Source organism: Lygodium microphyllum, chromosome 29 (genome assembly GCF_053477565.2).
Source record: "Lygodium microphyllum isolate KBCC chromosome 29, Lygodium_microphyllum_v1.1.10, whole genome shotgun sequence".
NCBI lineage: Eukaryota > Viridiplantae > Streptophyta > Polypodiopsida > Schizaeales > Lygodiaceae > Lygodium > Lygodium microphyllum.
The window spans coordinates 19,989,702-20,012,724 of NC_141163.1; the positions used below are offsets into that span (position 1 = coordinate 19,989,702).

Genomic DNA, 23,023 nt, shown 5'->3' on the forward strand with positions numbered 1-23,023 from the left:
GCAACAGTCCAACACCTCTTTCCAACAGCTCCAAAATGAAAAAACGAGATTTCTCTCTCCCTTCAGTCCTATTTAGCCTTTCCCCCACTTGCATGGGAAAGTTTTGCCAAGTGGCAGCTTTCTTAATCCATTTTCAGCAATTTCTAGCCATTTAATTAATTTTCAGAATTAATTAATTCTGAAAATTAATTCAGCCCTTAATCCATGCCCAAAAAATTGACCTTGCCTATCCAAAAATTAATTGGCTAGGCCATTTGCAACCCAAAGTGGTTCCATGCATTAATTGACCCTTGGACAAGCATTAATCCATCAATTAATGCCTAGTCCCTAGTGTCGCCACTGACACTTAATGGCCAATTAATGGTCCTAGGGGCAAACTGACACCAAAATTCACCTAGAATCTAACAAGTGTAACTTGTTACAACTTTTGCCCTTTGACACTCATCTTTTTCACAGGGTTCTTTGGTCTCCAACTGTGAGAAAGTAGCTTGCATCTCACATGTGCAACACATGTGCATCTTTTAATTGCACATTTGATTAATCCTTTAATCAAATGTCAATTAAACATAAGGAAAGCATCAAATTTTCACGTCCTCGTGACACCTAAAAATTGCTCCATCAATCAACGTAAAGATGTACTTGCTAGTAGACTTGCAAGTATCCTAGTCACTTGCCATGTCTGCATCACAATACCCCTGCAAGTCCAACGTACCCTTGCCATAGCAAATACATTTTCTTTGTGTGCCCTTAAGGTGCCGTAAGATACATTTCATTGCTTTCCAGTGTGCTTTGCTAGTATTTGACATGAACTTACAACTCCCAATGCACAAGCAATGTCTAGTCTAGTGGCAACCATAATATATATGAGTGAACCACAAGCTCAAGCATAAGGAACACCCTTCATAGAACTGGTTGCCTTATCATCTTTTGGGAAATTTCCTTTGCTAAGCTTAAGATAAGGTGGAAAAGGTACACCAAGAGGCTTAGGATCAGCCATAGAAAAACGATCAAGTACTTTGCTGATGTACTTTTCTTGTGAGAGAAATAAGGGTTGTTGGTCTCTATCTTGGGTTACACGCATGCCCAAAATGTGTTCGGCTGTACCCAAATCCTTCATGGAGAAGGCTGAAGTCAGCTGTCTTTTCAATGCATTAATCTAGTTGTTATGCTTACCAGCAATAAGCATATCATCCACATAATGCACAAGTATAATAAGGCTTCCATCATCAGCCTTCTTAATATATAAGGAGTAATCTGCGCTACTCCTTTTAAATCCATGTGAGAGCATGAAGGTATCAAACTTTTTATACTATTGTCTAGGAGCCTGTTTCAAACCATACAAGCTTCTCTTAAGCTTACATACCGAATGCACCTTTCCTTGTATAACAAAGCCTTTGGGTTGTTCCATGTACAACTCTTCTTCCAAATCATCACGCAAAAATGCGGTTCTAACATCCATCTGATCAAGTTCAAGATCCATAGATGCTACAATGGCATTAACACTCGAAGAGTGGTCATTTTGACAACAGGAGAAAACACTTCTTGAAAATCAATGCCCTCCTTTTGTGTATAGCCCTTAGCCACAAGTTTGACTTTGTATTTGGGTTTGCCATTTACACATTTGATTTTATAGACCCATTTGTTAGGAGTGGCTTTCCTATCCTTGGGCAATGTAACCAAATCCCACGTATCATTTTGATACAATGACATCATTTCTTCTTGTATGGCTAGCTTCCACTTTTCTTTAATTCACATGATAAGGCCTCTTTATATGTAAGAGGCTCACCTTCGTCTGTGAACAAAATGCAATCCAAGGAAGGATCAAATCTTTGTATAGGTCGTCTAACATGTGTAGACCTTCTTACCCAATGATTTGTGTTATCATGTAATGGATCCACATCCAAGGTAATGTCAATGACCTCATTGTTTGGCTGTTGAACTGCATGATCAGGCTGCTGTAATTCATTTTCAGCATGCTGATTTTGGTGCTCAAGCTGATGTTCAACATCCCCTTGTTGCCCATTTTTATCTGGCTCAATAATGTTACATTGATTGTCATAATCAGCATCAAAAGGAGCTGAATTTTCAATGGCTGATGGCTGCTCAAGTAATTGATCATGCTGAAATTTAACTTTCTTTTTGTTTGAGTCATTAGATGTGACATTTTTCAGCAGCTTTGACTCATTAAATACCACATCCTGGGTGCATAGCACCTTTTTCATGCTTGGAACCCAAACTCTATAGCCCATTTGACCTTCATCTCCATAACCCATGAAGATGTCTCTATGAGATTTCATGTCAAGTTTGGTTCTTTCATCAACATGTTGGTGGTTGTCGTGAGCTCTGTTGACCTTCTGCGTGCTCTTATTAGCTGTTGACTTGTCGTCGGCTCGTCCACCTTTGTTTGCATGAGTCAATGCTTTTTGCCAAGTTAGTACGCTTGGTCACTTGTTGCCCCCACTTGTAACACACACATGTTGCTTGCTTGTGACCCTGACTTGTTGTGAAGTCCGTTTGGTCCCCTTCGTGTAGTCTATTAGTTGTCGAGTTGACCAGCCTTGACAGACTTGCCCGTCTGGCACGCTTGCAGGAGACGTTATTGCAGCTGCCTGTCACGGCTAGTTGATGCCAATTTGTCGAGTAGAAGTGGAAGTAGAGAGAGAGGGCAGGCACATTAGTTAAGGTGCTCCATAGTATTGAATTGGAGTGTGAAGTAATATATACATGGGAGATACACGGGGGAGCGTCAAGGGCCTTTACACCCGACAAGGCATATGCTTTGAAGCACAAATCCAAAGCATTTGCATGCTTTAAAACATTCTTGGCCTTGGCTGAAAATGGTAGTGGATGCAAGTTGATTACACTTTGTACCTATTGAGAAGGGGATATATATCACAGGAGTTCAACTCCTCCTGGGCTGAAGGGGCATTATCCATTAGTGTACCATGCCTACACACCTCAACAAAATGGTGTGGCTGAAAGAAAAGATCACACTTTGATGGAAATGGCATGATGTATGCTGTCAAACAATAAGCTAACCCTAAAGTTTTGGCTTGATGCTATCATGTGTGCAATGTATGTGCTGAATCATAGCCGAACTAAAGCATTGGCTGATTGTACTGCTTATGAGGCTTGGAATGGTCAGAAACCAATGATATCACATATCCGTGGCTTTGGTTGTTTGGCATATGCCTTAGTGTTGCAACCATGAAGGCATAAATTGGAAGAGAATGCAGCCAAATGCAACTTTATTGGTTACAGGGTAGAAAGTAAAGGGTATTGCTTGTACCAACCCTCCAACAACAAGATTTTTGTCCGTAGAGATGTGGTATTTGTTGAACATGTTAGTCAGCCCTTCATGGACTGCAAAAATCAGCCCAATGTGGGGAAGTCTTCATGGCAGCTTTGCCATGAAGGATCTTGGTGATGCAAGTCACATTCTTGGTATGCGAATATTCAGAGATAGATCGAAAGGCTTACTCTATCTATTCTCAGCAGGAGTATATCTTCAAAGTTTTGCAGCATTTCAATATGGAAGGGGGGAAAACAATTGGGGTTCCATTGCCTCCATATGTGAAACTTAGTGCAGAGGACAACCCTACATCTGATGATGAAAAGGTTGAAATCGCCAAGATACAATATGCTTCAGCTGTTGGCAGTTGATGTACGCTATGGTTTCTACACGTCCTGACATTGCCGTTGCAGTGGGAGTGGTCAACAGATACATGGCAACCTCTGGCAAGAAGCATTGGGATTCAGTGAAAGATATTATGAGATACCTCAAAGGCACAAAGGAGTTGTGCATCTGCTTTGGAAAGCACAAGGCATCTGTTGTTGGCTTTACGGATGCAGACTATGCTGGTCATGTTGATTGCAGGAAGTCCACTTCTGCGTATGTGTTTACTTTTAGAGGAGAAGCAATCTCTTGGATCTCTAGGCTACAAAAGTGTGTTGCATTGTCTACTACATAAGCAGAGTATGTGGCTGCCGGTGAGGCATGCAAGGAGGTTTTATGGCTTTCATGTTTGGTGGGAGAGCTTGGCATCTCAGAGTTACTTGTTCTCCATTGTGATAGTCAGAGTGCTATCATGCTAGCACGGAATCCAGTCCTTCATGCAAAGACAAAGCACATACTGGTGAAGTATCACTTCAATAGAGATGTACTTGACAGCAACATCATTGAGCTTGTCAAAGTGCATACAGATGATAACCTTGCAGACCTTCTTATGAAGGGTCTTCTAGCAGAGTGGTTTGCTTATTGTCGACATATGATGGGAGTTGGATAGATATATGTATTTCAACTTTGTACATACCTAGACTTAGCTGATTCTTTTATTCTCTTAAGGCACATTGCCTTTAGGTGGGAAGTTGTTGGGAATAAAGGCCTCGTGCCTTTTAAATGTGCTCGGATGTGAATAGACCCTTAGCACTTGTACTTACACATATATATTTATGTAAAAAACCTAAAGGTACACTCTTGTCGTTGTACCTATAAACGTGCTCTCTCTACTCTGCTCTATCTCACTCTCTGTCTCTCATTGCACATAATGACTGTCTGTCTCGTTCTCCGTGCCTAACCCGTCACTACAAAATGCACTCGAGCATTGGCCCTTTTCTATTCTACAGGCACTATTCTTTTACTTGCATGCATTTATAGACAGTAATTGGGTTGATTCTTTTGACACAAGGGTGTCCACTAGTGGCAATTGTTTCATGGTTGGTGATTCATGCATTTCTTGGCTGAGTAAGAAGCAGTCTACAATGGCCACATCTAGCTGTGAAGCTGAATATAGGGCAGCATTTACAGCTACATTGGAATGTGTATGGCTCACCACTCCTATCTACATCGATAGTCAGAGTGCCATGGCAGTTGCAAGGAATTCAATTTTTCATGCTTGCACTAAGCACATTGAGGTGCATTATCGTTATGTTTAAGAGAGGCTCCATTTAGGGGAGATTGACTTGGTTTATGTCCCTACGTAGGACAACTTGGGAGATGTGTTTACAAAAGCTCTCTCTAGATAGAAGTTCGAAGCCTTTTGCAAGGTTCTGGACTCAATACCATTCGAGGATTGATATGTGTATTCCTTGTATACATTCACATCATTCTCTTGAGAAGGATTGTTACACTTATAGTGTTACTTCTATACTTTGGTGTGAACACTCCCTTACCTCATGAGCACTTTTTTTCTTCTAGATGGAGAAGGGTTTTTTTCTCGTGTGTGGGTGTGGTACCTAGTACCTTAGGGATTGTACTTTCATTCATTGTCACATAGTGGATTTGACCTTCCAACACACTCCTCTCTTGTTCACTTCATTGTGAGTGTATGTAAGTGTGTGCGTGTTGCTGAATCCTAACCTAACAGTGTCAATAGTGGTAGTCAACTGTGTGGCAGCTGTTGGTGGCATTTCAAGCAATCAAAATGTGGTTTCTTAATTGTGATATTTCGCTAGCAATTTTGGTCTCATTGAAACAGGCCGAAAAATGCTTTTAAGCCATTTTGAACAACACTCTAGATATTTGTATGATGTCATTTTTTGGGTTCGAACTTGGTTCTATAAAAGACAGTTAGTGTGCACAACACTCATCATCTTGTGTATCTTGTATCTTTCCCATTAGCCCATTTAGGTGCCAGCCATCGCCACTTTATCATGAGGCTGTTGCAAAGCATTGCTGGTGGCCTTCCAGCAGCAAACACCAGCTTGTGTTTTTGTTGCCAGTTCATCATCATTGTTCCTTGCTGCTGTTTGAGGTTTTTTAGGTTTGCATAGCTATCACGACCTGTCCAATTGCTATGTTTCCACTCTAGGCTTGTTAGCGGCTGTTTGATGATTGACACATGGCATCTCAACTGTTGTGTTTTGGATTTTCCTTGCGTAGTCCCTTGACCATGCGACTTCTTGATTTGAGTTTTTTTGTTCGAGCATTTGCCATGAGTCTCAGCATCCTCTACATCAGATTTTCAGCTATTCTCTTGTTTTGAGTAGCCCTTGGCTTTTGTATGGCATCAACCTCAGCTCTAGTCTTTTGCATCCATATCAATTTTGGTGGTATTGTTGCACTTGTGATCCATACTTGGAGGACATCACTCTCTGGTACTCCACCTTAACTTGCTTCCACAAGAGTAGGTCGTGTTTGATAATCTATGCTCCTTGAGCATCTACATTTGTATATTTTTTGTTAATTCATTTTCAGCATCCATTGATCCATTAGTATAACTTCTCTCCTTTTTGCATTTTGTGTTCTCCTTATTGTGTTTTAGTTGTGTTTGTAGATTTTGTGTTGTGTAAACCCTATTTTATTTCAATTGGTATTAGAGTCAATGCTCTTCTAAAGAGTATTTTTCAGCTATTGTAAATATTTGGTTAATAGGAGTGAATGAGCAGCTCAAACCAAATCGCAATGATTGGTTTTCTCTCTTGGGATGAGCAAAACACTTGTTTCTTCAATTTGCATGGTGGCTTCTCTCTCGACGCTAAGCTTTAGGCATCTCTTGGATGCTACCATGGCGGTTGCTTATCCAACTCAACTCTTTGAGCCAAGTCATTTCTAGATCTACTTCTTCCTTAGCTTTTGGACACCACATAGCCAACATCAGCTCCTCCTTCGACACGGATACCCATGGTTTGGGAGAGTGATTGCTTTCTCCACATGGTACATGTAGGTTTCAACATTGCATTGCCTTCATGAACATCCCTGTTGCTCTATCTGTCTCCCTATGCATCACATACATACTGGCATTTCATTACATCATCATGATTCTTGTAAAAGGGTTTGGTGAACAATTCCCCTAGGAGGGCATTGAGCTGCATGAGCATGCTTCTTGTGCATTACTCCTTTCCATTTGCATTGCATACGTATGTTTCCGTTTTACATGAAGTGCAGCATACATGAGCACATTGCTCACCCAGGTTTGTGACTAGCTATCCCCTCCCCCATCCCCCACACACGTGCGTGCGCACACATGCATATGCATGCATGCATAGAGCATCTACTATCCATAGCTGATTTACTCTCTCTCTCTCTCTCTCTCTCCACCCTTGATTGTGGTTTTGTATTGTTGCATCTTACTTTTTGTATGAACTATGAAGCAGCTTTCAAGCTCACTCACAAAAAAAGTCTTATTGACTTGGGTGACTCAAAAGAAGACGTCCATAGCCTCTATAATCTTGGTAGGTGCTTGGATAGTCTCTTTGGGGTGAGACCTTTTGGATTAGGGCTGAGCTGTCTCTTTACTTTCCATTACAGGGGATATTGAGCAACCAAAATGTTCCTCCCTCAATTTTCATATTTGTTGGCATTTCTTGGATCATTAAAAGATCCAAAAAGGCATTTCAGCCATTTTGTGTGACACTTTGAACAATTGTATGTGACTGTAGATGATCTTTTGGTTCCAGTCCATTCTATAAAAGGGATTCAGTATGCACACCGCTCATCATCCCTTGTATCCACAATATTCCCATCAGCCCAATTCGTGTCATCATCAGTCTACCCTTATCCACACCATCCAAGGGTGCTGGCTGTGCTGCCAGCCATCACCACTTGCTTGAGAGGATTCTGCCAGCTTGTGTGTGGCCTTCCTTCGGCTAACACCAGCCCGCATGTGGCTCCATTTGCCGTGTTTTTCCTATCAGGTCATTGTTATCACTCCTTGCAGCCATTCAAGATCTTTCATGTTGCTATAGTCATGATAAGTTCAACTGCTGTGTATTGCACTCAATACCTGCCGGTGACCTGTTGTAGACTGCCACATGGCATCTTAGCTGGTGTGTTTTGGATCTGCCCTGCTTTTTTTGGAGAGGACGACTTCTGCTTTGTTTGCAGATTATGTTACTTCCTGCTCTGGTTTTGACTGTTCCAGCTCTTCACCATCAGTCTCAGCATCCTCTACATCAGATTTCCAGATATTTTCTTTTTTGACTAACCCTTGGCTGCTTGTGACATCACCCTCAACTCTAGTCTACTACATCAGTTTTGTTGGTATTGCTGCAACCAGGGCCCATACTTGGAGAACGTCACTCTTTGGCTGTCTCCCTCAGCCTGTACCCACGAGAGTCGATGGTTGTATTGTCTTCTTGACTTGTCTCTTTCTGTGCCTTGCATTGTGTTTGTACATTCTGCATTTTGTCTGTGCTTAGTGTGTTATAGTCATGGTTGTACGTTCTGTATTTTCTCTATGCAAGGCAGCTATCAGTAACTAGCAGTTAATGGCTGGTAATGGTGATGCTAGGTGATGGTGTTCTCCAAGGTAACGATGATAATGTATAAAATTTGAGCAGAAATGGTTCGATGCTGGTATGGAGAGATGGAAGAGTGGTGGCACTAAAAATCTATGATGGGGAGTAAATTTGGTCCTCTTGGCACTTTTATAAAGTTGGGATGCCCATTTGTTGTACCCAAACTGTTAACTAATGAAGAATTTGATTTGGCCTATTTTGCACCTGTTTCTAATCAGATTGATTCAGCGAATATATGCAGTTAATTAGCAAGAGTTGTGACCTCATCTAGCCTTGTATTATGATATCAATGGAAGGCGACATCATGCTATATTGTTGTTGGCTGTTGATTGGAAGGATGGCATTGGGGAGGTGCAACTGAACTGAAACTGAGGAATGCATTTTTGAGGTAGAGCAAATGCAAAGATGGCTCACACACATTTTTCCTGTTTATAAACATGGGGAGGCCATTTATGACTGAAGAAAAAGAGAGAGAAGAGAAGCTCAATGTTTTGGTTTCCTGTTTATAAACATGGGGAAGCCATTTATGACTGAAGAAAAAGGTAGACATGCAAAAGAGAGAAAAGAGAAGCTTAATGTTTTGGAGCAAACAAAGTCACCAAGAGGCATTCAGTAGCTGATTATAGATGTGCTCATCCTGACACAGCTCGAGAAGAAGAAAGAAGTTGTCTAGGAAGCAAAAAGCTAGGTATTTTATGAGACACTAGAGTCATTGAGGGGTTAAAGCATGGGTACCTAACAACATTCAGTTGTCGTAGCATTATGATATTTTTCCTATGCATGATTGGTGCCATTATGCATACATGAAATGGACTGTAAGCTTGATGATGTATCGTGCTTCTGGGCCCACTCATCATTGAGGCATTTTTGCACAGGATATTATAACTTTCTTTTGTTTCTTTCTCCCAACTGCTGCACAGTCACATATTCTTTCAGTTTTAATTAAATGCTTCTTTGCCAGTTTCTAATGTTACAGATCTTTCATATACAAGAAGGTGCATGTAAAATTCTGGGCAATCTGTTTCCAAACAGTTGCATGCTCAATTTTTTGCCTTTGTGCAAGACTTTTAATGGGTGATTGTACTTACATAGTAGATCGTGCATATACTAGGCTCCAATCTATATCAACTGCCAGTTTCACACTGCAGGTCACAGCAGCTGCAGAATCTTTAGTTTCGAGTATTGGTTTTTCATATATGATATTTTATTAAATGGAATTTGGCATGTCTTTGGTCAGTGATGGAAGGAAGCATTTGCTACTTTGTTTTTGAGAGGCCCTAGGAGAGTGGATAGAGCTTCGTGTTTTTTGGTTTGTAGGGCTCTCTCCAAGAGTACCATCACGAAGCATTTCTGCCATAATATCATAAAATGGCTGTGTAAAGTATAATCTGCGACATCTCTTTGTTGATTTGTTTTACCTCTAAATGGCTGTGTAAAGTATAACACACAATATCAGCATTCTGAACATTGTTGACGTGTTTTACCTCTAAATTTGCCGTGCACCAAGACTTTTTAAATTGATTCCTTGGTTGGTTTGATTTTGACTTTATTATTGTGTTCTGGCAAGTAGGATAAATAGTATCACAATTTATAGCTAATCAATAACATATGTTCTTCATAGTGTCCTAAAATGCCACAATGTAAGTGGATAATCTGTATTATGTGCTGTAGACAGATGTCTGCAGTGTGAACATGGTTGATTTGTTCTTGCTTTTGTACCAAGTTTGGTTTCACATTTACTTATTCTTTTCCAAGTAAGTTTATTCTGTTATGTACTGACAAAGCTAGGACTCATGTTTAAGTGATCAATGTCACATTGTCAAGTGAAGACTTTATCCGTTTTCCTGTCAAGTAAGTTTTATTCCTGTGTACTAACAAAGTTAAGATTCCTAATAAGTGATTAATAACAAGTGAAGGCTTTATTGTTGCAGCTGTTGCTTTGTCGATTGATCATAAGGCCAGTCGGAAAGATGAACGACAGCGGATTGAGAAAGCTGGAGGCTTTGTAATGTGGGCAGGTCTGCAGTAGTTATTATTCTGATGCTTAACAAAGTATGCAAAATTATGTCTGCTTTACTGTTATTTGTCTATGCAAAATGCAGGCACATGGAGGGTAGGGGGGATCCTAGCTGTGTCTCGTGCTTTTGGAGACAAATGGCTCAAACAATATGTTGTAGCAGAGCCTGAACTCCAGGTTCGTGCTGCATCTATCTGTGTAGCTCCCTAGTAGAGAAGGTCATAAAGTCGAGACTCGATGCTTTAAATTTGAATGGATACCCAAGTGTATCCTCTGAACGGCTGGACTGCTTAATCCAGCAGGTGGAGTTGGTAGGGGTCTGCTATTGGTAATGAATGCAGCAGACCCTTTAAAATCCCTACAACATTAGGGAGCATAACAGAACATCTTTATTGAGATGAGCCCTATTAGTAGAAACAGTTTCTTTCTTACTGATCCTGCTGTCTGCCCCTTAGTGAGATCATTGGTGCTTTTTCCTTGCTCAGCTATAGAATCTGATTGATATTTCTTCTTTCCCCTCTGCATCATAACAAAAAACCATTTCTAGGGATCACTGTAGTCTGCGTGAAGATTTGAGGGACGTATTTTATTTGGTCTTTCCAGAATTTTATTGATTGCTGATGATAAATGTTTGAGAGTTCCATTAGTTGGCTGCTGGAGTCTTGTGTTGTTAACCAGAATCAAGGGAGGAAAGGACAATCACATTTGATAGTCAAATCATAAGTGTCGCGACTTTAATCTGTTCGTGAAGTTTGTAATCAGGTTGCACGGTCAATAAGCAGTTGTTGGCACTCCAACTCAAGCTCAGGCAGTAGCATAGACGAGTGGAATTGGACTTGAGACTGTGTCAGATGAGCCAATCAAGCAATCATGCACATGCTCAACTAATGTCAGTTCTGTTGCAAGTGACAAATCATAGACAGCATCACAGCTGCATGCTTAGCCAGCAGACTGGAAAGAACAACTGGGGTGGTTTTGTTGAAGGCACGTATATGTGAATTTGTGTTGGATGCTTGGACTTGTGCTAGGTCAGAACACAATGCAAAAAAGTTAATGTTGAGGTGGGTGGGCTGAAATCATGCAGAAACACAACTGTTGCCAAGCTGTGAGAGGCGGGAAAAGGGCTGGGCAGGAGTGCTTTGCTGAAAAAAATGCTGTCCTGCTCTCTTTTTAACAAAATGAGTCAAAAGGCAGCTATTGCTCTGAGGAAAGAATTTCATAAGCCGATGTAGGGTGGCTGGCCTCAAAAAGTTCATTTGGTTGTGTCCTTTCATCCCTATATGAAGCTCACTACATAAAAGACTTTTCTCCCTTGAGACTCCCTTGGCCTTACTCTATCTTTACAGAAGTCAGTCAAAGTGCAGTCGTTACGTGCAGTTAGGGGCTGAACAGCAATAGACTGAAATGTTACATCCTGGAGCTGCACATTGATGTGGTGAATTGAAGCTATTGACCAATGGTTGCTGTAAACGTTGAAAATGCAGGCGGCCGAGCAGAAAACACAGCCTCTAGGGAAGATTTGTGAATTGTTGCTGGAGACTTGGGCGAAAAACTGGGCAAAGCTGTCTGTTTTGGTCAACTAAAATTGCTGCATGTATCCATTATAACTGGTGGCATTGGAAGAGCTGCTGGTGAGGCTGGGACTGTGGTAGAACCTTGAAAAAGCACCAAACTGCTGTAGCAAGGATTTGATCCAATTGTAGGCCATTTCCAGCATGGAAGGCAATGGGTACCAATGTGAGTGCAAACATGCTGTACAGAATACTTGGAAAATATATAGGAAACTGTAGTCAGTTGCAGCATTTGCATGTGGATTAGAGGAGAACCACTCATGTAGAGTCTTGTAGATGTAACTAGCACACAAGTCACTACGTTTTCATATATTTTAAAGTATCCACAAGACCAAGATTTTTAATAATCCAACTTGACAGGCTAGATCCCCAATCAGTTGTCAAAATGCAGTGAACGAGGAAGCATATAGAATGCTGAAGACTGAAGAGTACGATCACTGAATACTGAAGGCAGATATGCACAATTGGCTGTAGGAGTATAACCAGCTGGAGATCTCAGCCGGCCTGCCATCAATAGGCAGTAAGAAATGCATAAAACTGATCAGATTGGCCAGTGTCAATTGATGCTAAACTGGCCAACTGCAATAGTTAATAAAATAATAATAAAAATGCAATGGAAAACCGCTTGCCAAGTGGCACAAATTGTCTGCCCAGTCCAACTTGACCAACTTGCTTGGAAACATGCCCAAACTGCTGGTGATTGCTAAACTATTGCAAGACCTGCTCTTGAACATGGTGCGATTGCATAATCTGCCCTATACATGCCTGTGTCAAATTCTCCCAGTTTGTGACCTACCATTTGATTAGTCACATAAATGGGCCGATGTTCCATCCCATTGTGAATGGCAGGCTGGGAGGTGACCAAATCTGTAATAGCCTCTCTTAGATAATGGAAGCCTCATGACGCTAAGCGATTTGGAATGTGGACGAAGAATGGCCTAAGGAAGTGCCTTGGTGAACAAATTTCCCATATTATCTTTTTATCTTGCAATACTTCACATCAATGGGTCCATCCAAGATCTTCTCATGAATGTAGTGGTATTGGATCTCTATGTGCTTTGTCCTAGCATGGAATATAAGATTTTGTGCCAAGGCTTAGCAACTTTCATTGTCGCATAGAAGGTTAGTAGCTCCTGTTTGTGAACAATCAAGCTTCTCCAACAACCTCTAAGCCAGACGGTCTAAGAAAAGTGGTAGAATAAGTTGCTCGATACTCTGTCTTTGCAAATGAAAGGGCAATTGTAAGTTGCTTCTTGCAGCTCCAAGAAATGACACCAAGACCTAGAAGAAAGCAATAGTAGCTTGTAGTTAATTTACTATGACCAACATCTCGAGCCTAGATTGAATTTGTCCAGCCTTGTAACTAGTGATACCTACTAGATAAAACATGTCTAGATCAGGGGTTACCCTTAAGAACTGTAGTATATGAAAGGTAGCTTGCCAAAGAACCTTATTAGGTTCACTCATAAAACTCCAAGCAGGCCAATTGGAATGCACAAATCAATTCGAGTATTTTGAAGCCAAATCAATGGCCCAATCTAATTTATTGTAGTTGGAAGCATTCACCAATGGTGAATCTATATGAGCCATAACCTTTCAATTTGGATCCATGGGAGTAGAAATGTTTCGACACTCCTACATCTCAAAGGTGGTTAAGAGCTCCTGCACATACCGTTGTTGGGAGAGAAAGATCTCCCCCTTAGTCTAACATATCTCATGACCTAGGAAGAATTAAGAAGCCCCATATTTGTCATCTCAAACTTCTCATGAAGTGCTTCCTTAGTTTGCTTGGCCATTTGGGCAACGGTCATTGCAGTCAAGATGAGATCACCCACATAAATCACAAGACACTGCTTGTCTTTTTGTTGACATTTGGATGTAGATTAGAGGTGGATCTTGGATACCCCAACTTGTCTTGAGGGAATGAGTCTATCTTCTCATTTCAAGCATATGGAGCTTGTTTGAGGCCATAGAGGGCCTTCTTTAACATGTATACCTTACCATTTGTGGTTGAAAAGACGAGAGGCTGCTCTACATAGATCTCCTCCTTTAAGTTGCAATTTGAGAATGTAGAGTTGTCATCCGATTGGTAAAGCAATCATCTCTTATGGTTGGTAAGAGGAAGTATTGTTGGAATGGTGGCCATACGAGATGTGGGGGCAAGTGTGTCATGGAAGTTAACACCTGGACATTGTGTAAAGGCTTTGGTAACCAATTGTCCCTTATGCTTCTGGAGTGTCCCATCACTAAGATACTTGGCCTTTGAGAACCACTCGACTCCAATTACCTTTTGATGAGTGAGCTGAGGCACAAGGTATCGAGTGCCATTCCATTCAATAGACTCCAACTCTTGCTCCATTGCCTTTCGCCAATCATCAAGCCATAATGCCTCCTTTATTGTATTGGCTTTCTATCTTGCATAGCACAGGTCATCATACCATAGTTAGTGCAAACAACCTTTGTTGAGTATATTTGGTTTCTTCGAGATCATTGTTGGCCATCTTGCGGTTGCACCTCCTTAGTAAGCCACAATCCTTGCATCATGGAGTATCTCACAATCGCAATGAGGAGGTTGTCGATACTCCTCTTGGCGCTCTATCTCTATTGAAGTCTCTGGCAAAACACATTTCTAGTCTTTCCATGAAGAATTTGAAAGGAATTCCTATGATATCGCCTCGGAGGATGCCGAAACCATTTGGGACCAAGGGATCGTGCCACTCTAGTTGGCCTAGCAAACTCAAATGTAAGGCCAAGTCCACAAATCTTGCTCATCAAAAGGAGATGATTGCCCAAGCTTGGAACATAAAGAACCTTTGAAGTTTGATCACAGCTGTGCCCATTTGGAATCGATTGCATGTCACCCTTGCCTTGTATCGAAACGGAAGAAGTGCCACCAATTAGAATATGCCCATGTATTGGATGTCTATGGGCAATGCCATTGGAGAAGGGGTCATGTGGTGGGCAGCACATTGTTTACAATCCTCTCTTGAGATTGTGCGGGCATCAATTTTGCATTAGATAGATCCTATGAAGAAGGCTCAATAACCTCCAAATGGAGAAAAGTCGTTGATGAAGGAGTAGCCACTACTTATGAGTTCCTTGGAGTCTTCTCCTCCTCCTTGGCGTACTTCTTTATCCTTGTTGGGGCGTTCTTTTTTCTAGTGACCTATCATACCACAAATGTGGGAAGTGGACTCCTTGACCTTGGTAAGCTTGACTTGTAAGAGCCTTAGTTTTTTGCAAATTTGTAGCCTTTAGTTGATTCTCTTGGTCTAAGCAAGGTGTAAAATGCATTGAATCTAGGGGGTCACTACGACAACAAAGTAATTGCCATATCCTTGGAGATGATTGCCTTGCTTCCATTTTGAACTTGCATTTGTAACTTTCGAAGCTTGTTCACATGCTCATGCATGGAAGTGGACTTGCTTGGGTTCAAGATTTGCATTTGCACCTCTAAAGAAACCCTTTTTGTGACAATCATCCTATTGTAGAGCAGTTCTTATTCCTACCATATTGCTTGAGCATTGATCAAATGCTCGATGTGAGTAATCACGGTTGCTCCATAAGAGAGACAGAATGAGTGAATGGGGGCACTCAACTTGTCCTAGTGGGCTTGTATCTTCACCAACTCCGCTTTCTTTGAAGAAGAAAGTTTGGAAAGATCTTGGGGAGATGGATGGTTTGGTCTTGGTCATACGCTCTACCAAATCATAAGACTCCAACATGGCAGAGCCAGTAACACTAAGACATTATGGTCAATAATAGCTTGGAACTATACAAAAATTTGTGAATACATGGTTGCTTGAAGGTTTCACCTGAAGGACTTGCACAAACTGATGGGTAGCCCCCTTAGAACTCCAAAAAGCAGCTTTCTAAGCCTTTCTCCACTCCTTTGAAACACGTCTTAGCTATTGGAGGTGATTATATATCAAAATCTGCTGTATAAAGCTGAAAATGCAGCTTTTTCTCCTTCTTTGACAGCTAATCTTACACAAAAATAGCAAACTCACGTCCTTTCCTATGTGTCTTTGCTTGCTTCAGTGTTATATCAATGCACAACCTTCCTCTTGGTGTCACGCGGAAACTTGCTCTTCAATGCTGCTTTGGTACCATGTTAGATTGCAGTGAATGTGGAACTATAGGACTGGACTGAAAGAAAGTAGTGAACATGAGAGAGAGAGAGAGAGAGAGAGAGAGAGAGAGAGAGAGAGAGAGAGAGAGAGAGAGAGAGAGCTGGACTGCAGAGTATGAATGCTCAATACTGAAGGCAGATATGTACAAAGGGCTGTGGGAGTATAACCAGCTCGAGATCTTTGTTAACCTGCAAGAAATTGAAGTGATTGTGACCCCAAGATGCCTGCAATAGGCAGTAAGAAATGCATATAACTGATAGGGTCGGTGAGGGAAAAACTGGCTGACTGATGCTGAACTGGCTGACTGTGAATAACCAAGAAAATAATAATAGAATACAGAGGAAAACTGCCCCTCAAGTCCAACCTGACCGACCTGCTTGGAAACGTGCCCAAACTGCTGGCAACTGCTAAACTGCTGCCCGACCAACCTGCTGCTGCTCCAAATTGTACGACTGCATAATCTGCCCTAGACTGCCCTGTAGATGCACGTGCCCTTTCGGGAGGTGACCAAATCTCTAACATCTGTCAGGCCTTACTTGGAGTCCAAGTGTTACAAGTATTATTGGACTAAATGCTTGGCGCTTGCAGGCTTATGGTCACCTCTAGCCTCAACCACTGTGTACAGAGATTTTAGACGTGCTTCTAATGTTTCTTGTCTAATAATGCCTTGGGAGATTTAGGCACTCTTGCCTTCCAGACATGTTCATGTGGCTCAAAGATGAACATACAAGTGCCAGGGGGGGAGAGAGAGAGAGAGAGAGAGAGAGAGAGAGAGAAAGAGAGAGAGAGACTGAAGGGCTTACAAAAACTGAATGAGCTGAGCACAACTGAATTGAAGGCTGACACTGGATATGAACAAACAAGGGACGAGAGGGATAGAACACTTGATGGCAGAAGGGCCGACAAAAACTGAATATGAACTGAGCAAGAATTGAACTGAAGACTGAGTTGTGGATGGAGGATAGCCAAATCTTCTGAAAAAGTTACGAGGCAGGCCAAATCTTTGAAAATAAGCTCAAATTGGACAAACCATTAGAGTACTTACTGATTAAAATGGGTAAGCAATTGAAAAGGGAGTGCGACAAAAGTCATCATATGGTTCTTATTTGAACATTGAATGACCATCTGAAAATCATTTTGTTGCTTGAAATTGTTCAACTTGTCAGGGAGAATGTTGTTGCACTACATGACCAAAGTGCTGGTTGGTGCATGAGAGTGATAGATGCATGATACTTGTGTATGCATATTGTACTTGTGCTTGTGAGTAGATCCTGTGCATATGTATAGGACGAATCATACAAATCATACAAAACACACGATTCAGAGGGATTCTTTATGCTATGCTTTTGACCTTGATTACTTTTATGAGATTATTTCATTAATGTTGCCAGTGAGGGTGGGGCTTGTTGGCTTGCCTGTTCTGACTGTTTTATTAAGGGTGCAGGTCCTTTTAGTCTTTCTTTTTCTGTTTTTGTTTAGCTCGAAGTCGAAATTAAGTCATGATATTAGCAATTAGCGTGCTACCTCTTGTGACAAATGCAAGCATTTTAGTGCAGTGATGGATCATGTATTATGTTGTAGGCACTTAAACCTGCTGTAGTGTTACAAAACTGACTCAGACATTTCGAGAATGTAACCTCTTCAGGGATAGCATTTTAACATGAAAGATAGGGCTTGTAGGTAAGTTGCATCTTTGATTTGCAAATCACTTAGTTTGTTGATGACCTACATCTCCCGTCGTAGTGTGTAAAATAGCAAATGCAAGAGTTTTTGAAACTTGTTGGTGTGTGTTGCAAAATATGTCAGAAAAGAAATCCACATGTGATTGTTGGGTGGGTAAGAACCTGCAATAAGTGTTGCTTTGGCATGTTAGTGCTGATGCCTTGTGGGTTAGAATCATAAGTTTCATGGCATCTGAAGAAAAATTAATAATTCAAGTCTCCATTATTTGAGTGAGGAGAATAATGGGAGGGAGGCTAGGGGGGAGGGATACGGGTGAATATCTAGTTTCTTCAGCACAATGCTTTCAAGCTTAAAAGACATACCTTTGGGTTATAGGAGCCTAATTTCTATTCATATTGAATGTGCATGAGAGTCAAGGACGGAGGTATATCTAGTTTCTTCAGCACAATGCCTTGAGCTTAAAGATATATCTTTGGTCATAGGAGCCTAATTCCTATTCATATTGACTTTATTGAGAGTCAAGGACAAGTAAAAGAATCTTAGTATTGTGATTGTGTGCTTCAAATGATGTGAAGTTGCACTTCCCTTTGTGCAGGAGGAAACTATTAATGATGATGTGGAGTTTCTGGTTCTTGCTAGTGACGGTTTGTGGGATGTTATATCCAATCAGGTAAGGGCGAGTTTGTTTAGGTTGTGTGGAACTTGTGCTAGTAGAAAGGTTGTTTGAATAGTGGTATGATATTGGTAAGGGCGAGTTTGTTTAGGTTGTGTGGAACTTGTGCTAGTAGAAAGGTTGTTTGAGTAGTGGTATGATATTGACTTGATGTTTGTAGGATGCTATTTCAACGATCCAGTCCATTCAGGATGCTGAAGCTGCTGCCAAAAGACTGACAGAAGAGGCCTTGAGCAGGGGTAGTTCAGATAATGTAACGTGTGTTGTAGTTCGTTTTCATAAGGATGTATGCATCCCTGAGGGTCCTGAGTAGTGATTCTTGGCTAACGAACTTTGCAACATGTGAAACATGTGGAGGAGACCAGTTTAAACTGTTATGTTGTAGCCAAGGAAAGGTTTTGAGGTCTATGTATTCTATGGTACAGACCCAACCTTTTCTTTGTCGCTTCTGGCATCTTATGAGGAAAGGTAGCATATGGTACAGACCTACTGTATTGTGCAAGCTAACCTTTCTTCACTTTCAGCAATGTGTGAAGTAGGATTATTTTTGGGGAAAGTGCAGTGCTTGTGGGCAGAAAGAGAGTTTGTTGCAGTCATCTGCTCTGTAATAAAATTATCAATGCTATTTGGTAGCTTTTCATTTTTTATTTGTTGGAATTTGGAAATATGCTGTTTATGAAATAGTCATGCTATTAGCTGCTGCCGAGGGTTCCAGTTTTCGTTTCTTATTATAGACAAGTCTGGGTCCTCATGGACTTTTGTTTGGTTTACTTTTGTTTCAAATGTTTGTCCACATCTACGCACATAGAGATTAGCACGGCAGGGCTAATGAGATGCACACATTTTTTTGTGTCAGTGGCTTTACCTGATCGAAGTATGTTTTGAGCTCTATATCATTTGAAGGTGGTTGGTTGCATGCATAGTGATGAAGTTTTCAGCCAACTACAATAGTACAAGGGCAAGTTTGCTATCGTAGAACCTTGATTATGATAATAAAGCTTGGTTAGTACAAGGCTTTAAAAGGGATTTTTCCCTGATGGCAATCCAAATGCAGTAATTTTAATTGGCTAAACATGAAAGTCAATAAAGGCTTTTGTGCAACAAAATGGAATTAGAAACGTGCATGACTAATCAAAGAGTCACAAATATATATTGGATTTGTGAATTTGCAATTGAATGTAATTGATTATTAAAGATTAGCTCCATAATAGAAGAATTTATGAGATAGCAATTTCTTTTAGCTTTGTTAATGATATAAGAAATAATGTCTTAAAACATTACATGTGGCAGGTCAAGCGTAGAAAATAAGTTTAAATGAAAATATAATTGCTTTTAATATTACATAAATAAAAAGAGAATAGCCTATACCTAGCAATATTAAATACACAAAATGCCCAACCTTTAAAAAATTACCTAGAAGGGATAACAAGCATTTTTAACATTTGAAAATGCAACTAACTATTGGACTAACTATTGGAGAGAACACGATTGACCAAGAACTAGGTCTAAAAATATATAAATTAGGCTTAATATAAGCAGCCTTAAGAGTTATGTTAGAAAATGAATGAGTGGATAGTCTAGACAATCCACATTCAAGTTCAAGCCTCAACATAGAGGGGATTTCTTCGGATCATCCAAGCATACAAGCCAAGTTTGCATGCTACCAAACTAATTCTAATTTAACAATGTGCTTTTCTTAGAGTCGGTTTGTAATGATGTGGAGAACACTTATTTTTGAGAGAGACAATAGGGACAATACTCTAGCCACATTGGTATGAGTATAATAGGGTTACCTTTTCGATCATTTATTGAGTAATGCAAATCCTCTTCATCTTTAGCCTTCTTGCCCTTAATTTCCATGGTTTCCACTTCTCTCTCATCTTTCCATCTTTCTCTCTATATTTCTAGCTTCTCTATTCTATTTAGTTTTTTCTTCCCTTTTAGTTTCCTTACTTAAAAGTGGTATTGGAGTTTAGAATTTTGATCCATTTGATTTCTCTAATTTTTAATATCCATTTTATCTCATTTTAGAAAAATCCAAGGTAATAAGTATATTAGACACATGGGAGAAACTTGGAGGCCCTCTATATGTAGAAATGTTTATCTTTGAAGTTGTGACATGAGTCTCGGACTAGTTTGGTATCATTGTGGCCAAAATAATAGGTGGTTCATCAGAGTTTAGCTACTTTGACTAGTATGTTGTAGAAACGGAGTTGTAAGTTGTCATTAACTTTTGAAAGTTGGGGGTTGTCTTTTCCTTTTCTTTAGCCATGGTAACTTTTGAAAAAGCTTCTCTACTCCATGTCCAACATGGCAAAAACCTTTTGTTTGAGGATTAGAGCTCTACATTTCTTCTTCGGATTATCTCTATGGTGAATGTTTTAACCTTTGACATGTAAATTCTCCAAGGATCATCAACATTTGATTACTCTTCTTCCAATTCTTGCAGACCCTAGACATGATAGCTATGAAAGCTTGGCTGCAAGCTTCAAGTCTTTAGTAATTTCTTGGGGATGACACTACTTTAGTTTGGAATTCATCTACATCAAGGTTTTCTTGAAACTATCAAAGATATTGAGTAAGATTGGCAAGATTCATCGATGGAGCTTCCTATGGATTCAAGATTTGGGGCAAATGGCCAATGCATCACTTTTTTGCCTCTAATTCTTGAAGTTCATTTCAAAGCTTTCAAGGAGTGAAGATTGATAGTTATTCAAGCTACATTGATAATCGAGAAGCATTCTCAAGTATTGGGAGTATTCAAGCCTTGAACTCATTGAAAGAGTTATTCATTTTCCATTCTTAATCTCTCATTCATCCTTTTGCTATGAGAGGTCAAAGAATTGGAATCTTAAGCAAATTTTACTTTAATTCATTGTTAAAATGAGCTTGTTAATCAAAATAGTGAATTAGAAGCATATTGTATACATTCTTGCATGGCTATTTGGCTTGAATCTTACCTAGGCATTCATAGGTTAGGTGGTCTACTATAGCCATTCCCTATTCTTGAGTGTTCATCATTGGCTTATCGATAACCAAGAAGGGGCAAAATGGTATATGTGGTAGTGAATAAATTGACAAAAGTAGCCCACTTTATCCCTACAAAGACTCAATTTTCAACATTTGTAGTAGTAAGCCAATTCATTGAACATCTATTCAAGTTAGATGGGCTATCTCAAGTCATTATTCATAACTGTGACTCCAAGTTCACAAGTAACTTTTGGCAAGCAATTTTAAGTTCTCTATGGACTAAATTGGCTCCATCCATATCTTGTTATACCTAGATTGATGGCCATATAGAATGGGTCAACAAATGACTTGAGACTTATCTTTGCTACTATTGCCATGATGTGCAACATGCATGGGATGCTTGGCTTAATCTAGCTAAGTTTGGTTATAATAATACCACATGTGCATAGTGGAGTTCCCCTTTCAAGGCTTTGTATGGTTATAAGGTGCTCCTTCCAAAGGTCATGTTTAATGAAAATATTAATCCACAAGGAAGAGCTTGAAAGAATGCATGCCTTACTTGAATAGTGTAAAGTGAATCTTTGACAGGCACAAAAATAGATGAAACTCTATGTTGATGAGAGATGGAGGCCCATGGAGTTTCACAAAGGAGAGCTAGTGCTTTTGAGGGCACCCAAGTCTAGATATGCTACACTTAAGGATGGCTCTAGTAACAAGTTGGCACATGGCTATTATGGGTTATATAAGATCCTTAAATGGGATGGAGACTTGACATACCAAAATTGCAACTCATTTCTTCCACCAAGATCCATTACATATTTTATGTGAGTTAAATTAAACCTTTTATTGGTTCACAGTAAGTTAACTTTAAGAGTTCCCAGTAATGAATAAAGAGGATATTATCTAGTATATCCATGAGGATGTTGTTGACTAGCGGGAAAAGAAGCTTTATACTAGGTTCGGTTGGTCAAATGGAAAGGTTTACCATTAGAGAAAGCTTCTCGAAAACTAGCGTCTACATTGGAGAAGTTTCTCTATCTCAAATCTCTTTTGGTTGAATACTAAGCAATGTAGCCCTGTTTCATTGTTGATAGTTCTTATACATCATAATATTTAGGACAATTTTTATTCTATTTTTAGAGATGTACTAACTATATGGGTTGAAAATACGCATCATAAGCTTTGTTTTGATATGTGGCACACTCAATTTGGGTCCACCCATCAAAAGTTATCTTAGTTTTACTATATTAGGGATTGTTGTAGATGGCCTTTTGTTTACTGTTTGCAAGAGGATTTTCATGAAGTTATTGTGATGATGGTGGAAGTATATGTGGTCTACTTGGTCCTTTACTTCAAAGCCAGTCACTTTTATGAAGACTTCTCCAAAATTTTCCCATTCTTATAAATGTTGTTACTAGAGTAGTACTTTGCTATCTTGATTGTCTAATAATTTTTAGTAAGCTCATTTCTTGAGGGCAAAAACTCGTGGATGGGAGTACATTAGAACAAAGTGGAAAATAGATACTTATCTTTAGAGAGAGAATATGGGAAAAATTCGGATCCTTCATCAAGTAATAGAAATCCTCTTCACCTCCAACCTTCTCGCATTTAGCTTTTATTGGTTCCTTAGATTTCTCTCTTATCTTCTTGTCTTTCTCTTTTCTTGAACAAAATTTCTCTCTTCTATTTAAACATTCTCCCTCCTATCAATCGCCTTCCTTACATAGTCTTGAGGTCA

General features: G+C 40.0%; 1 protein-coding gene across 17 annotated transcripts in view; it reads left to right on the top strand.

Annotated features, from left to right (window-relative positions):
* LOC148010430 (putative protein phosphatase 2C 59) overlaps positions 1–18,962 on the top strand; it is a 42,720-nt gene extending 23,758 nt beyond the window's left edge. For all 17 annotated transcript variants that reach the window (XM_087671425.1, XM_087671433.1, XM_087671422.1 and 14 more), the window contains 4 exons: positions 10,170–10,256; positions 10,341–10,432; positions 18,238–18,312; positions 18,476–18,962. In XM_087671425.1, coding sequence (XP_087527551.1) covers positions 10,170–10,256; positions 10,341–10,432; positions 18,238–18,312; positions 18,476–18,628 — 407 coding nt within the window. In that variant the 3' untranslated portion in view covers positions 18,629–18,962. The remainder of the gene's footprint in view (positions 1–10,169; positions 10,257–10,340; positions 10,433–18,237; positions 18,313–18,475) is intronic.
* Positions 18,963–23,023: the final 4,061 nt, after the last annotated feature.